General features: G+C 53.7%; 1 protein-coding gene across 1 annotated transcript in view; it reads left to right on the top strand.

The window, feature by feature from the left end:
- M1AP (meiosis 1 associated protein) overlaps nucleotides 1–16,344 on the top strand; it is a 48,354-nt gene that overhangs the window by 14,587 nt on the left and 17,423 nt on the right. The window contains exon 3 of the mRNA XM_006035734.1: nucleotides 11,293–11,473. Within this exon, the coding sequence (XP_006035796.1) occupies nucleotides 11,293–11,473 (181 nt within the window). The remainder of the gene's footprint in view (nucleotides 1–11,292; nucleotides 11,474–16,344) is intronic.

The following is a 16,344-nucleotide window of genomic DNA, read 5'->3' as shown; positions in this document are numbered from 1 at the left end:
ATACACTGGAGGGTAGGACTAGGATTCAGAGAAGTCTTGACAAATTGGAGGATTGGGCCAAAAGGAATCACATGAGGTTCAACAGTGACAAGTGCAAAGTCCTGCACTTAGGACAGAGTAATTCCATGCACTACTACAGCCTTGGGCCTGACTGGCTGGGCAGCAGCTCTGCAGAAAAGGACCTTGGGGTTATAGTGGATGATAAGCTAGATATGAGCCAGCAGTGTGCCCTTGTTGCCCAGAAGGCTAGTTTCATCCCTGCATGCCCAAGCCATGCCCAGAAGACTAACAGCATCCTGGGCTGCATTGGGAGGAGCGCTGCCAGCAAATAGAGGGAAGTAATTATTCCCCTCTATTCTGCACTGGGGAGGCCACATCTGGAGTCCTGTGTCCAGTTTTAGGTCCCCATTACAGAAGGGATATGGACACGCTGGAGAGAGTCCAGTGGAGGGCAATGGAAATGGTTAGGGAGCTGGGGGACAGGACTTGTGAGGAGAGGCTGAGGGAAATGGGCTGATTCTTCTGCAGAAGAGAAGACTGAGGGGGATTTGATAGCAGCCTTCACCTCCCTGCAGGGGGCTGCAAACAGACGGAGCTGGACTGTTCTCAGTGGGGGCAAATGACAAAACAAGGAGCAATGGGCTCAAGCTGCAGCAAAGAAGATTTAAGTTGAATATTAGGAAAAACTTTCTCCTGAGGAGGGCGGTGAAGCACTGGAACAGGCTCCCCAGAGCAGTGGTGGAGTCTCCGTCCTTGGTGGGATTGAAGACCCAGGTGGAGAAAGCCTTGGCTGGGATGATGTAGTTGGGGCTGGTCCTGCTTGGAGCAGGGGTTGGACTAGATGTGATATCCTGAGGTCCCTTCAACCCTCATTTTTTATGATTTTTCCTACCAACTTAGTTGCAGAAGGGAGTACATTTTTTTCATTATGTAGTTTTGAATTATTCTTCCATACAGTCCCATGCCCCTTGCCTAGGTAGGGGTGGAGGGATTTGGGGACAAGAAAAGTGTTCTACTGATAATTTTGAATATAATTTAGGGAAGTAATGTTAGTGTTGTAGGGCAGCAAGAGACCTGGCTGTTCTCAAGATGAGGCAGTTATTTTTCTCGGCTAACTTAACTGCACACACGGGCATGGCAGAAAGTTCCTTTGCTGCACTTGATTAACTACAAAGTTAAATGATCTCTGAATGTGTGTGGCATATATTCCCTGTCTCTCTGGATTGTCAAATTAACCTGTAGCATGTTGTGCAGGTGCACCTTATGGTGTGTTTTTTATAGAAAAGATGTCTGGCTTCCACTGAAGTATCCATATATACTAGATTATAAAAATTATGGCAGAAATTTTCAGAAGTGATTGGTGATTGTGCCTCAGTTTTTGAAAGACTAAATTAAAATACCCCAGAGGGCATATGTTGAGTACTACTGAAAACCAGACACTCTCTCTCAAATCTGTAATACTCTGGTTTCTGTATAAATGAGGCCCAGAGCATTTCAGAAACTGATTTCCACACCAAGCCCAAACCTTCCAGCTGAGATGGTGACGATCATTTAAAATTATATTCAGCCTTGGTTTAAAGACCTCAAGTAATGGAGAATCCAGCACCTCACTAGGTAAATTGTTCCAGGAGATAATTAATCTTCCTGCTTTATATGTAGTGTGAATTTGCTCCACTTCAGCCTCCAGGCACTGACTCTTGCTCTGCCTTTGCTGGTTTAAAGAGCTCTGTACCGTTAAATGTCAAGCTGAAAACATATTCACTTGATAAAGGTATTTTTAGAGGTGGACGAGAGCGATATCTATATTAAGGGCTCACAGTACTTCTTGTTTCCTGTAATTTCTTTCAGTTTCTAGTAACTTTGGCAAATGAATTGTTCGGGCTGAAATTTCCTCTGTTTGACCTTTGTTTCAAAATTTTTTTTTTAATAAAGCGAAAACAAGCTGTTTGTGAGAACAAGGCTACTGAAAAGTGGTAGTTTTGCCAGCACTCACTGGGACAGTTCTGGAACCTTCCTGGCTTGGAGCTAGGAGCGATCTGAAAGTCCCCTAGGTCTGGCCATTAGCACTTGGGGCTGACGAAGGGGTTGCTGTTAGCATGGGCACAGCACAACGAGACTTTGTTCTAGTTTCCTGCCTGTCCCAGCACACCCGGTGCGCTCCCTGCTCCCTCCCCTGCCCCCCAGCGCAGTGGTCTAGAGCAGCCACACAGACATGGGGGTTAGAGATGCAGCAGACCCTTCTCCTTCCGTTGCACACGCGGCCCTTCAGACTCAGACCCTTGTCTCAGCCTTGCCTCTCCTCGTGGCGGTGCACAGGGTGCTGTTCTGCTGTGGTTATGAAAGCGTTCGTCATGGAAGGATGCTGCTCTGGTTTGCTGCACATAGTGCAAAGCAAAGTAGTCCTCTGAGGCTTGCTTTAGCAGCCAGCATTTCCTTCCACTCCCACAGCCGCTGGGAAAAATAGCCCCTGGTAAATAGCAACGCCACGCATCTTTCTGGTTTCCCATTGTCTTCCAGGCCAGTCTCTTTTGTGGCCATGTCCACAGCACTTCTGTGGCTCTTCTGAGAGCCCCACCCACTGCTCCCTGCCTCCTATGCTCTTCCTTCCTCCTTTTGCCTTCCTGTGCAGTGGGAACAGGCCCTCTTCCTTGGATCTCTCAGGTGTATTTCCACAACCGATTTCCTGTCCAGGCAGTGGTAGGATATTGATGTGCAACACACTTGTCCTCCGCTTTTACCTGGGGAGGATTGGGGCGTTCTGGGTGTTTTCAGGCCTGGTGGTTGCATGAGAAGGTTGCCTGTGCAGCTTTTAATAGTAGATTAGACAACCATTTGTCCAGGATGGTTTCAGCAGGGCGGATCCTCCCCTGAGCAGGGGCTGGACCAGGTGTGACCTCCTCAGGGATCTGCCAGCTTGGCTGTTCTGTGGGGATCCTCTGAAGCAGGAGTGCTCCACCTCCAGCCCAAGGGCCAGCCCTGGCCCCTGGCACGGAGTCATCCAGCTCGTAGGGCCCCCTGCGAGTCCATGGGGAGCCCTGTGGGTAGTGGCCCTGCAGGCTGTTGGGCACGCAGGGTGGTGCAGAGCTGGATCCCAGCATGCAGGGCTGGGCAGAGGCGGTGCAGGGTCTGGGAGACCCAATCCCTGTATACGGGCGGGCCAAGGCAGCGTGGGGCCCTGGAGCCCCATTCTGACCATGCAGGACTGGGAAACCGGTGCATGGGGCTCTAGGGCCCCAATTCCAGCACGTGGGGCTGGGTGCAGGCAGTGTGGAGCCCCAGTGCCCCGACCCCGGCATGCAGGGCTGGGTGGAAATGGTGTGGGTCTTCCTGTACTCTGAGGAAGTCATCAGGAAGCTGTTTTATCCTCTCAAAGGGAACCTAAGAGGGAGGGAGAGAAGGTAGAACAGCCTTCTAAAATTGTGGAGAAGTGTGATCATGTGTTGGCACAGGGACCAGGACTCGTGCTTTACTGGATTTGCCCCGACCCCTCTAACATGGCGTTCTCTGAGAACAGGAAAGTTATTACCCACGGAAAGCCTGACAAGTCTGAAAAAGCCAGAGAGGATCTGCTTCAGGAGCTATTGAATTCAGCCCACAAATGGCCCTGAAGGCAGAGTTGTGGAGGGATGGTTTCCTGCAGCGTTCACAAAGTACGAGGCCTCTTAACAGGAATGCAGCGTTCCAGGCGAGTCCTCTTCTGCGCTCGCCAGTGGGAGACTCATTTCTCATGATTTGCATACAACACTTAATGCATCTCAGGGTACTATCCGGTACTTTTTTTTATAACATTATTACAGTGTTGACTAATAGCCAGCTTACCATCTGCTGTGATCCCCAGGCCTTTTCCCACAGCACTGCAGCCTAGATAGGCCTTCCCCATTTCATCGCTCCCTCCTAAGTGCAGGACTTTGCACTTATCCTTACTGAATTTCATTCAATTTATTTCAGGCCATTTCCCCAGCATATCAAGGTCATTTTGAGTTCTAATCCTGTCCTCTGAAGCAGCTACTGCCTCACTAAGTGCAGATACACTGAGTGTGCATTCAGTTTCATCCCCCAAGTCATTGATGAAGATTTTGAACAATGCCAGGCTCAGGACAGAGCTCGGGGGACCCTCCTCCCAGTATCCCATTGATCTGCTGATGACTACTCTTTCAGCACAGCTATCCAGCCCATTAGCAGCCTCCCTGCAGCAGGTTCATCCAGACAGCATTTCCTTAGCGTACTAATGAGAATGTCGCGGGGAAACAAAGCATCTTGCCTCCCTGCTGCACCCACCCCAGGGGTGCCTTCAGAGAAGGGGGGCCGACTGCAGACACCTACTGCGCAGTGCACACGGCGACAAACGGCCGCCTTCCCTGCAGCCTTCCAGAACCAGGTCCCCCAGCTCTGAGCCTTTGCTCCGCAGTTCCCCTGCTCCCAAGCAGATGCTGTAGTTTTAGGGGCTTCATAGCTTGGCCCTTATCTAGACCTTTACATTAAATCCAGGAGATTAGCATTTTAAAGTCTTCCCCTTAGCGAATGACCAGGTGCTGAGGGATGCCTGCTGGACAGCTCCGGGGTGGGCAGTAGCAATGCCACGGCCAAGTCCTGGCCTGGCATCCTACTGTGGTGGGACTGGTTTTTGGCCTCCGTGGTCTGCTTAGCTCTCAGCTTCTCTGCGGCGGCTGCCAGTTCTGTTCAGGGGGCACGGCTGTGTCTTACCCACGGCAGTGCCCAGCTTCTACTGAACTCCAGAGGCGCCGGCAGAGCAGCCCCAGCCAGGAGGAGGATTTGGTGGAAGGCAGCAGGCACCACGATGGCTGCTGCAGACATTCTGTGAGCACGCATGTGCCCTCCACCACACACTCATGTCACTCTTCACAGTTCCCCAAAAACTAGAGGAAGAAACTGAGATAACCTTGGAGAGACAAGCCCAAGTACAAGGAACTCCTCTGGACCCACCCTCCTGGGGTTACAGGGGCAGAAACCTTTTTCTTGTGCCACAGAGGCAGAAAAAACTAGTTGGGGATGTTTCCAAGTCCTAAAGTACCCTCTCTCCCCTCTGCTCCGTGGATGTGGTGGGTGGCCTCTTGTGCCCTTTGCCCATTTGTCTCTCCCCTCTCATTTCACCAATTTGCACTGTCAGCCTCCAGCCCTGGCCTGGCTCCCTCCTCACCATCCACCCCAATCCACTGCACCAGTGTCCTCCACCGCAGACATGCCCTGTCTCCTCTGCACTCTGCCATTTCTCTGCCCACGTCCCTCTGCTTTCTGACCCTGGCTGCATCCCGTGTACAGTCCTGGCTGCCTGTTTCCCACATTCATTTGGGAAGATTTCAGGCAGATGCTTGAGAAATGAAAAGCCCCTCATTTGCTTTTCTTAAGGATTTATGCCACTACTTTTCTGTGGCACCTGGAGACTGCTAGGACACCTGGTCCTGCCACTTATAGCAAACTTTGTCATCCTCTTCCAGAACGACAGTCATGTTAGCGTCAGTAGCAGGGGCAGGCTATCACTGCGCCTTGACAGCTGCTAGGAAGGCAGGCTTGGCTGCCAGGAATTCGTTTTTTCCAACTACTCAGTTGGTCTAATAAAAGATATCACATCTACCCAAAGAACTTGGCCTGCCTATGTCCTTAGACCACCATGGCTACAACCAAAAACCCAGGAATTAGTTTCATGCTTGCAGTGGCAGATTTGTGTTCATTCCAGCTGCAGTGTACCGAAAGGAGAAAGGGTTGCCCGCATTCTCCCAAGGTGCCTAGTGAAAGCATTTGGAGAACAGACCTGCTGCCTGTGGTGCTGCAGACCTATAAGTCTGCATCACACACAGCATGGAAAGGATCCTGTCGGTGCATGATATCACAGCAGCCTTGTGCAACTCCGTTGTTACTTTGCAGTGTGGTCATGCTGTGGTGCTGAGCTGACTCGAAGGAGGTGACTCAAGATGGAGTTGCTGGAACAAGGGGAATAGGCATGGGGTATCCTCAGCACTGATGGGGAAGAGAGAGGAGCAAGGGAGAGGAGCAGGAGAATAGGGATGGGGTATCCTCAGCACTGATGGGGAAGAGAGAGGAGTTTGCAGGTGTGAGATTTGTAAAGGTGTGAGATTTGAAAGAAGAAAATCTGAAAGGAGAGGGAGAGAAACAGGAAGAGCTGGTGCGAATTGCAAAGTATGATGGTACTGAGGAAGGGCAGGTGAAGCCAGTGAATGGAGCAAAGGGCAGACACAGGACACAGAGCATGTGGCAGGAGCTGTGTGTGGCTGGCAGGTGGGGGGTCCCTTAGCAGGCTGCCAGTCACCAAGCGCTCAGGTCACAGGGCAGGCAGCCTGCGGCACGTTACTGCCACAGCAGAGTCACGCTCGCAGCCGCGCTGCAACGAGCAGTCAGGCAAAGCGAAGGGCAGCCGAGGTGGGCCAGCACAGTCACCGGAGATGCTCGGGGCTCTCCTGCCTGGAATCAGCACTCCTGGAGCGCTTCCCAGAAAGCACGCTAAACCGCTGGGAGTGTTTTCTCCTGGAATGAGTGCGTCCAACTGGAAAGTCACTGGAGCAGCAGCAGCAGCAGGATAATTATACTGGGAAATGCCCCTGGCAGATGGGGTTTTGTGGAGCCTCCTGTGAGAGCTGGAAGAAGATGCTGAGGGAACTGGCGATGCTGCCTGCTCCTGCTCCTGCTCCCATGAGGCACAAGAGGCTGGCACGAGTCATCAGCTGTGGGATGGAGCATTGTAGGACGTTTGGATGCCCCTAGCTGCTTTAAACTCATACAGCAGCAAGTGCAACGATAGCATAGGCTGTAGTGGAGTCGTGGTGATAATGGGGAAACTGTTGCTTTAAGCCAAGGCGAAAGTAGCCAGCATTTGTGGCATGAAAGCAACGCTGGCGACTTTCCGGATGCCTGAAGGCTGCACCTCATTTGCATGGCTATTTTTACTATTGTGAAGGCTCTTTTGCAGAGAGGCAAAGGGGGCTGCTCTGTGTGGCCTCTGCAAGGGCTTCGATTGCCAGGAGGAAGGACGTACTGCGACCTCTGCCAGGAGAGTCCTGTGGGGATGTTCAGGAAAGCCGTGTCTGCTCCAGGCTGCCCTGCATGGTCAGAATGATTGTCCTGGCCATGGGGCCGAGCCACAGAAACAGGCTCTGGACAGAAAGCCTGGCCAAGCACGGGTGCAGAGACGTGCCATTCGTCCTGGGGTGGGTGAGGTCCAGTGTGATGACCAGCAATGACCCTCGAGCAATGGTCAGGTTGGAATGACCCAGCTGGGATCCAGGATGGACTGGCGGTAGGGCACGGTGAAACCCATCACTGCCAGCATGCCACCGAAGCTGCCTGGTGCCACAGGCCAGGTGCAGGGCTCCTCGGGCCCCTGCCGACAGTAGTGTGTGCCAAGCTGGTCACCCCCAGCCCAGAGAGTTGAACTCAGCCTGGAGCAGGGGCAGCCTCCCTCAAAAAAGGGGCAGCTGGGAGGATCCAGGGGTGGAGAACTGGACTTAGGAGAGGAGAGGAGAAAAGCGTGGCTTGTAAAGCCTTACAAACTGTGGGCAAGTGGCTGCTGCCTATAAATAGATGGGGGGGAGAAACAGAGAGTGAGAAGAGCTGCATATATGCTCCGGGATGCTGGCAGCGCTAGCACAGATGGGGAGAAGCTGTCCAGGAATGAGTTGGAAATTAGGCAGGAAATTAGAAGAAGGTCCCCAGCCATCAGAGTAATTGGGCACTGGAACAGCCCCTCTCCCCACCTGAGTTTGGAGAAGTGACACCACCAGGGGCCATTTCATTTTATGAGGAACCAGCTTAGTCCAAGAAAGGGATGTGGTGTGCAACAGAGGGCTGTGCTTGTTGGCCCCAAGCTGCCTGTGCAGCCCTGCGCTCCTGGGGTAAAACAGCTGTCCTCACTCACAGCAGAGCCTGCTGGGGCAGGTGCTGAGACCCCCCGTGACTGAGGAGCTGCTGCTGAGTGTTGTTAGTGCAACAGGGACAGCCGCCTCCAAAGTGAGCAGTTGTCTCTGCAGGGTCAGAGCTGCTGCCCCCACCTTTCACAAAGCCCCTTGCAGCAGGGAGTAAATTAGTTAAATTGCCAGGTACGTGCAAGGCAGGACAGTCAAAGTTACCTGCTGTCTCTTGGAGTAATAGGCCAGGGGAGGCAGGAACAGGCATCAGAGTGCATTTATACCATGGGAGGCTGCGGATGCAGAGCCCTTCCTTCCCACCCTCATGTCAGCGAGTCACAGGAGCACAGGAGCTGTGTCCTCAAGAGATACCTAGGAAACTACGGGCCCGTTAGTCTTACCTCAGTCCTGGGGAAGCTCTTTGAGAGAGTTATCCTGGTGCATGTCCGCGAGGGGACGGCAGGGGAGGTGATGCTCAGGGGCAACCAACATAGGTTCATTGAGGGCAGGTCCTGTCAGACAACCTGGTGGCCTTCTACGACCAGGTCACAAAAGCCTTGGACGCAGGTGTCACGGTGGACGTAGTCTTTCTGGACTTTAGGAAGGCCTTCGACACCGTCTCTCACCCCATTCTCATTAAAAAATTAGGTGATTGTGCTGTCAATGCCTACACAGTCAGATGGGTGGCAAATTGGCTGGAGGGCCGCACCCAGAGAGTGGTGGTGGATGGGTCATTTTTGACCTGGAGGGATGTGGGCAGTGGGGTCCCCCAGGGCTCGGTCCTCAGGCCCACACTGTTCAACATCTTCATCAGTGACTTGGACGAGGGGGTGAAAAGCACCTTGTTCAAATTTGTAGATGACACTAAGATGTGGGGGGAAGTGGGCACGCTAGAAGGGAGGAATGGGTTGCGATTGGACCTGGACAGGTTACAGGGGTGGACGGATGAGAACAGGATGGGATTCAACACTGACCAAGTGCAAGGTGCTGCACCTGGGGGGAAAGAACCAGCAGCAGACCTACAGGCTGGGGAACTCCCTTCTCGTCAGTGCAGAGGCAGAAAAGGATCTTGGAGTCATTATTGATGCCAAATTGAACATGGGCTGACAGTGTGGGAACGCAGTCAGGAAGGATGCACCTTGTCATGCATCTACAGATGCATCTCGAGCAGGTCCAAGGAGGTGATCCTCCCCCTCTATGCGATGCTGGTCAGGCCACAGTTGGAGTACTGTGTCCAGTTCTGGGCGCCGCACTTCAGGAGGGATGTGGACAGCATGGAGAGGGTCCAGAGGAGGCCACTCGCATGGTCAGGGGGCAGCAGGGCAGGCCCTATGAGGAGAGGTGACGGGACCTGAACCTGTTCAACCTCCACAAGACAAGGCTGAGAGGGGATCTGGTGGCCATCAATAAACTGGTCAAGGGGGACCAGCAGACAATGGGAATCAGCTAGGGAAAAAGCCCTAGCAGTGAGTAGGGAGCCCCAGCTGTGGGTTACCAGGGCAACCAGAGTGAGCTGGAGGCCCACACCTGCAGCAGGCAGCTGACAGGAAGGGGCAGGGCCTGGCTCACATATAAGTCTCAGGCCTGAGGCCAGGAGGGCAGTTCCCTGCCAGCCCCCAAGGGGGAAGGAGCTCTCCCAGAGCAACCAAAGGGGAGAGGCCTGTCCGCAGGAACCGCTTCTGCCACTGTTGAGGGATGGAGTATTCCCTGCTAGGGTGAATGATGTTATAGCCGGGCAGTTTGGATTTTATGTTATAGCCCAGGGGCTTGTGTTTTGTTTGCTGTTTTACCGGTGGCTTGGGTGAGGCTATTAGGGGAAGGAGAAGGCCTCATAGGAGACCCATGGCAGCATAGGGGACCCCGAGCGCCAGTGAGGGCGCAGTGTGAGACGGGGCTGCGGAGAGCCCAGGGAAGACAAGGGGGCTAAATTATAACAAGGCCCAGACCAAACAACATCAGTACCATTGGCAAGGCTTGGGCTGTGGTATAGGGGAGAAAAAGAAGCCACAGATAGTGCCCCCTGGCATCGGGGCAGAAAATGGGCAGCTTCCCGCTTAATTACATCTATTAATCAATTAACAACAAGGCATGGCAGGAGAGAAGGTGGGGGTTGACCCATAACAGGTGGGCGGGGTCACCAGTAGATGGACCCTGAAGGGGCACTCCTGTTACAGGGAATAACAAGGAACAACGGCCATAAGTTGATGGAGAGTAGATTCAGGCTCGATATCAGGAGGCGCTACTTCACTGTCAGAGCGGCTAGGATCTGGGACCAAATTCCAAGGGAAGTGGTGCTGGCTCCTACCCTGGGGGTCTTCAAAAGGAGGCTAGATAATCACCTAGCCGGGGTTGTTTGATCCCAGTACTCTTTCCTGCCCATGGCAGGGGGTCGGACTTGATGATCTGCTCATGTCCCTTCCAACCCTACCAACTATGAAACTACCCCAAAGCTTCACCATCCCCAGGGCATTGCCAGGTGGTGCAGGGCAGTAGCGATGGATGGCAGCCCCAGCAGGCACAGGGGCACCTCTTGTTAGCTGCTGTCCACCGTGCTCGTCACTGCACCCTGCTCTGCCACAGGGAAGGGACCAGCCGTCACTCAGGTGCACTAATGTGTCTGGCTGCGTGCGTGGCAAGTGCTGCAACAGCAGCACGTGATGTAGAGCCAGGTGCTGCGGCTTTGTTTCTATGTCCTACTGCCTGTTTGCTCTCCATCAGTGCCTGCCTGCCCAGCTCCCACCTGGCCCAGGGACTCCTGCCCATCCCATCCCTTACACCAGCTGAGGAGGCCTGCTGCTCCCCCTGACTGGCCAGGAGCAGGGAGGCCAGCCCACCAGCAGGACCCTGTCCCCAGCTGGCATTGCCTGGCCAGGAGCACGGAGGCCAGCACACACCTGAGGAGTGCTCTGCTGATAGTCTAGCAGCACATCTGTGTCTCCTCTAGGCAGTAGGAGGAGAAGGAGAAAACCCCAGAGGCTCTCAAGAAACAGCAGCTGGAGGGAGGCAGGGTGCAGTGGCTCAGCCCGGCCTTTTCCCTGGAGCCCCTGGCAGTAGCTTATTGCCCCACCTAAGGTGCTGCCCCCAGGGACCTCCCAGCATTCCTTGCCATTCCTCATCGTAGGGGGAAGTGACTTGCTGTGGGGGTGATCTATTGCATCCACAGGATGTCACGCGAGCCTCCGCATGTGCCTTTACCCCGCTGCAGTGATAAAACTCTGATCCCCAGAGCAAGTGGGCTTGAATTAAATCACAGATCACAAATGCCTCTGCATCTGCCCCAGATGCAGGGGATGTCCATCCTAGAAGGCCTGTAGGGACACCCTCATTGCTCAGAAACAGCAGGCTGATGTCCCAGCATTCAAGCAGGCACTGGGGGCAGGCAGCTATGGCCCAGGCTTTGCACTTTCTATTTCAGATTACAGTTGTGACCAGCCAGGCTGGAGCAGAGATAGTGAAGCAGCTGGAAGCAGGGTTAAAAGACATAGATCTGGTGTGTCTGCGGAGACTGCAGGTCGTTGAGATCTCCAGGGGAGACGTCCCTGAGGCCGTGGATGTGGAGTGGAGCGCACAGGCTGCGGATGAGGCCAGCAGCAATGGTGAGTGCACAGAGGGCGCAGGATGCAGTCATTTATCTGGCAGCAGTGCAGCAACCCCTTGTCCTCTTCGTGAGATGCTGGCCCCTCCGCTCATCCAAGGAAAGGCAGCAGGTTTGCAGAAATGCACTTCCCTAGTGGGACAGCTTTAATCCATAGCCTGGGTTCACCAAGAGCCTCACCACCCGAGGCTGATCAGGGAATGGGCTGAGTCCATGCAAGTGCCCTGGTCCTACCTGTTTATAGCTGCCCTCCCACTCTCTGGGCCGCACTGGCTGGGTGCTGGCCTCTGGGGTGATGTGGTCCCAGAGTTTCATCCCACAAGAGCGCACAGCTTCACTGAAGGGATCCACATGTGAACAGAGCCTGGGTGTCGTGTTATTGCAGCTGTCTAGCTGTACCTGTACAGCACGCAGTTTCTCAAGGTGCTCCCAGCATTGGAAACTGCAGCAATAACATCCAGAAACTTCAGAGCCAGAAATCCCTGATCAGTTTTGCCACCTCCTCTCATAGCAAACATTACAGGAGACTCACGGAGCCAGCCAACCAACCAGATTGCTACTTAGAAATTTTGTGCTTCCTTGCAGTTTGGTACCAGAAGCCCAGGAAATGGAAGGCCTCTATCCTTGCCATTTCTCCCTCATATATTTCCTCTGACAAAGCATTTCATGTCTCTGCTCAGCTGATGGTTCATTCTTCAGCCTTCCCTGGGGTTGAGGAAATGACTCCACTGACATGAGCAGGGCTGGTGAACAGCAAAGGTTTGTGCTCTGCCTGTTCCCTCTCACCTGTGCTGCAGCATTGCTCACCTTAACACAGGTTGCCCCAAGCAAAAACATGAAATGCGCCCTTCCCGGGCTTGCTAAGTGATGCAAACTACTCTCCCCTCTTCCCCTCTCACGCTTTTCAAAAGCTCCTGTCCTGAAGCAATCTTCCCTTTCAGTGGGATGGCTGGTTGTACCGGATTCTGCACTTCTTGAAAAAGGAGGCCCCAGGGAGAATGCTTATCCTTGTGATGGTTACATGTCCTGATTAGATAAAAACAAGCTCCATCACCTCCATCTGACTGGCCCCATTACCACTAGGGCTGGAATAATGAGGCACAGGGAATGGGATTGAGGTCCAGTAGTTCTGTGGTAACTTTACATTGAAATGCTCAATGTGCCCCAGGATCAGCGGAGCCATGAATTGTGAGTGAGAACAAATGCATTCGGGAAGGGTTCCAAGGCTGATGCATCCACTGAAAGTGTCTGCCAAGCTTGTGAGCTAGAAGGAAATCATCTGGGTGGCAAGAAATACAGGCCTTCCTGTCAGAGAGGGAACGGGACATGGCAACTCGATAGGAGCATGCTGAGTGCTGTGGGGCAGAGGTCTTGGACCAACCCTCTGCCTCCATTCCCCCGTCACTGACCGCCTGGACATTCAGATGCCAGAGTGATGGGGCACTGTAGGGACGAGCGGATCCCTGACAGCCTCCTGACCTGGTCTGAGCCCTTTGCATAAATCTGCCTTGGGGCATGCAAAAGAGTCCCAGCTCTCACTTTGATGTTTCTAGCCCTTTTTCTTGAGAAAAGTGAAAAAAGAAGAAGTGGGGAGAGACTGGGCATGACTCAGTGTGAGCAGGGGTGCGAAGGAGGCTCCTGACTGTCAGAGCAGGGAGGGGCTGGAACGGCCTCCCTGTGGAGAACAGCTGGGGCAAGAGACCAAACTAGCATGGAAATCATAGAGCCGTGGGGCTGGCAGGGACCTCGGGAGGTCACATCTAGTCCAGCCCCTGCCTGAGGCAGGATCACGCTTAAACAAACCATCTTATACAATCCAGAATCTAACTCTTCATAAGACTGCGTAAGCCCTGAGATAACACAGGACATCGTGCTCTAACATGCCCCAGGGAGAGCAGGGCGACCATAGCAGCCAATGTCCTGCCTCGGTAAAATGCTGTCAGTATATGCTCAAGAGGGTTCAATGAACTCGAGAGACCCCAGGTCGTGGCCATGCCCCTGGTACAAATGAAGGCAAAACCTTCCAGTCTGGATCAATCTGAGCAGGAGGTAAAATCCCTTCCTGCCCCCAGTGCAGTGTCAGGCTGAGCCTGAGCGCAGGGGCGAGACCCTCCAGCCGGGACCCTGCGGGATTGGTGCCAGCAGGAGCATTGGCACAGCACAGTCCCATCCCCAGCCTGGCCTGCAGCACCAGCGCCTCTTGGGGAGGCTTAAAACCCCCCCCGACACATGGGGCAGAAAGCAGGGGCAGGGGCAACCAGCACAGCCCAGCAGCCTGGGAAATCTCCATAGCAGAACATCAGCATGGTTTGGTCGGTGATGACAGCCCATGCTGCTGAAGCTATCCCTAAGCATGAGTGCCCAACCTGAGACACCGGAGTCCTGATGTTTCATCATATTTAGCATCTGGTATAGTTGTAGTCCTTGTAGATAGTAATGGCACGGCTCCAGCTGGGTTTGGCAGCAGCTGTGCTGTTACTGTTAGCACTCAGCCGTCCTGTAGATCTAGCACCTCTTCGTCTCATGGGGTACCAGCCAACGAGGAGCATGCAGCCATAGGATTGTGTGTGCAGGCCTGAACTCCACAGAGGGACTCCCCTGGGGCTGGCCTGTATGATACCTGCAAGATGGACAATGGTCCCCTGCTCCAGCAGCACTGGCCTACCCAGAAGCTGGCAATGTCCTGGGAGTCCTCTCTAGCCAAATCTCTCTCTCACAAGAGCCCGTCTCTCTTCCTCCTATCGTCCTTGGCACACTCACCCCACAGGGCTGGAGGAGGTGGACAGAGCAGTGCCTGGACCAGGAGCTAGGATGGAGACCAGAACCAGCAGCTGGGGTTGGGTGGAGAGAGAAGGAACCACAGTGCGGCCTGGAGGGGACTCGCAGTGCAGGTGCCAAGGTGGATGGTGACCCCTGCGTGGCAGGTTACATCTGCTGTATCTCTTAGCCATGGCCTTGGTATCCAAGCGTCTCACAAGCAAAACAGAGCAGGGGGTTGGTGCATTGCCGCCTCCTCCCCTTTCCCTGCTTTGAGCACGAGGGCATCACGCGTTTGATTTGCTGTGCTTAGTGGGGGATCGTAAGGAGACGTGTTGTGCATTTTCATCCAAGATGCTTCCGGTCCTGGCGGTGGCTTAGGGAGATGTGCAGCACTAGTGCCTTGCCTTGCTCAGGCTAACACAGCCACAAGCAGCTGGAGAAGGGTTTCCCTAGGCTGGGTGAAGCACACCTGTCTCTTCATTTCAGACAGAGGACAGTCCAGAGAGGGCCAGTGAGCCTGTCCTGGAGCCAGCGAGGCTTGGCATGTGGCACAGCCCACCTGGGTTTTCTTGAGGGGCTGTGGTGACCCCGCAGAGGCCATTGGAGGCTTTGAACCCTGGAGCTCTGTGATGGATATGTGAGCCCGTACTGCCTGAGCAGAGGGACGTCATCCTAGTGGGCAGCTGCCTTGCATTCGGTGTCCTTGTGTCACTCACTGACTCTGCACACTGTGCAAGTTGCCGTCCTGGGGGCTTTCTCACCTCCAGCACACAGCCCTTTGCTGAGCTCAGGTGCTGCGTCTCCTACATGGCTGGTTGGGTCAATGGTAACCTGCTTCCTTTCTCCTTCCAGACTCTGAAACCTGCACACTTGTGCTTGGAAACAGCATCCCTCATTTGCAGCCGTGCCATGTGGGCAGTGGACAGTCGCTTCATAGTTGTGCTGCTAGCTTCCTTCTTAGGAGTCTGGCTGTGGATGTGGGGGCACTTGGGACAGGCCGTATGAGGTTGGAGACTGGTCTGATGTCATGTTTTCCTCCGTGGTGCTGCTGATGAGATTTGGGCACTGATTATTGCAGAGATTATGCAGAGGTTTTTTTTTTCCATACTCAGAAACGCCGCATAACATGGGCGGGGAAGGGGAGCTTGTGCTGTAGCCCACTACACAAGGTATGCACTGGCCAGCCTGGTAGGCAGCTGCCTGACCTCCCCACGAAATATCATTGAGACTGTGGCACCATCTGGATTGTAAGAGCTGATACCTGGGACACAGAAGTGAGAGTGTTTAAGCCTGGGAAAGCAGTTTGTGCCTAGCAGTTCCCGTAGCAGTTTCTTTGGAGATTGAACATAAACACACCACATAATTGACCGTTGACATAACTTTGTCCTTCTTGTTTATTGCTGGGGGTTGTATTTAGTCTGTGCCTTCAGCGCCTCTGCCTGGTACAGCCTGTGTCTACACGTGGAGCTTTGCTTCCACCTGCTGTACGCTGCATTCATGACCTCTTTAGCTCCCGCGGGTCCTGGTTTCAGAGCTGGGGAGGGCTGGGGAAATGCTGCTCTTGCAGCTTTGTCTGGATTTCTTGGAGAGAGGCAGGCAGTGGCTCTTCGACTCTTAATCCAGGTTTGGGGTACTTGGGACACGGTTACTGTGTATTCTCTGACACCCATTTCATTTATACCAGCTAACTCAACTCAGTTAATTTTTTCCTTTCCTGGATGATGTGCGGTATTTTTCTAGGGAGATGCCTCTGTGGGTTACTTCCTAATGAGAGCTGGAAGCATGGTTTGTTTTTTGTAGTTTCAGAGATTTCAAGGACAGAATAGACAGCAGTCATTTTTGCAGCACTGGCCATGTCGCATCAACCAAATATTCTTGCATGAAGGCTGAAGCTTCCCACTGGACACCTGTGAGGAAATAACCAATCTAGTTTTCAGATTTCCAGTGGTGGCAGATCCACCACACGCCCCAGGAAGTTGGTCTGGTGATTAATTACTGTGGCGGGCCAGTCGGGGGCGCTACTGCGTTGAGCTGCCCACCTCCCTGCGCCCGACCACCGTCCAGGCTCTGAGTGCCTCCCTGGGGTGCCTCCCGTCCGGCCGACCCCTTCCC

This window comes from Alligator sinensis, unplaced genomic scaffold (assembly GCF_000455745.1).
Source record: "Alligator sinensis unplaced genomic scaffold, ASM45574v1 scaffold1334_1, whole genome shotgun sequence".
Lineage (NCBI taxonomy): Eukaryota > Metazoa > Chordata > Crocodylia > Alligatoridae > Alligator > Alligator sinensis.
The sequence above is the reverse complement of the archived record's forward strand: the minus strand, read 5'-3'. Positions and strand labels throughout refer to the sequence as shown.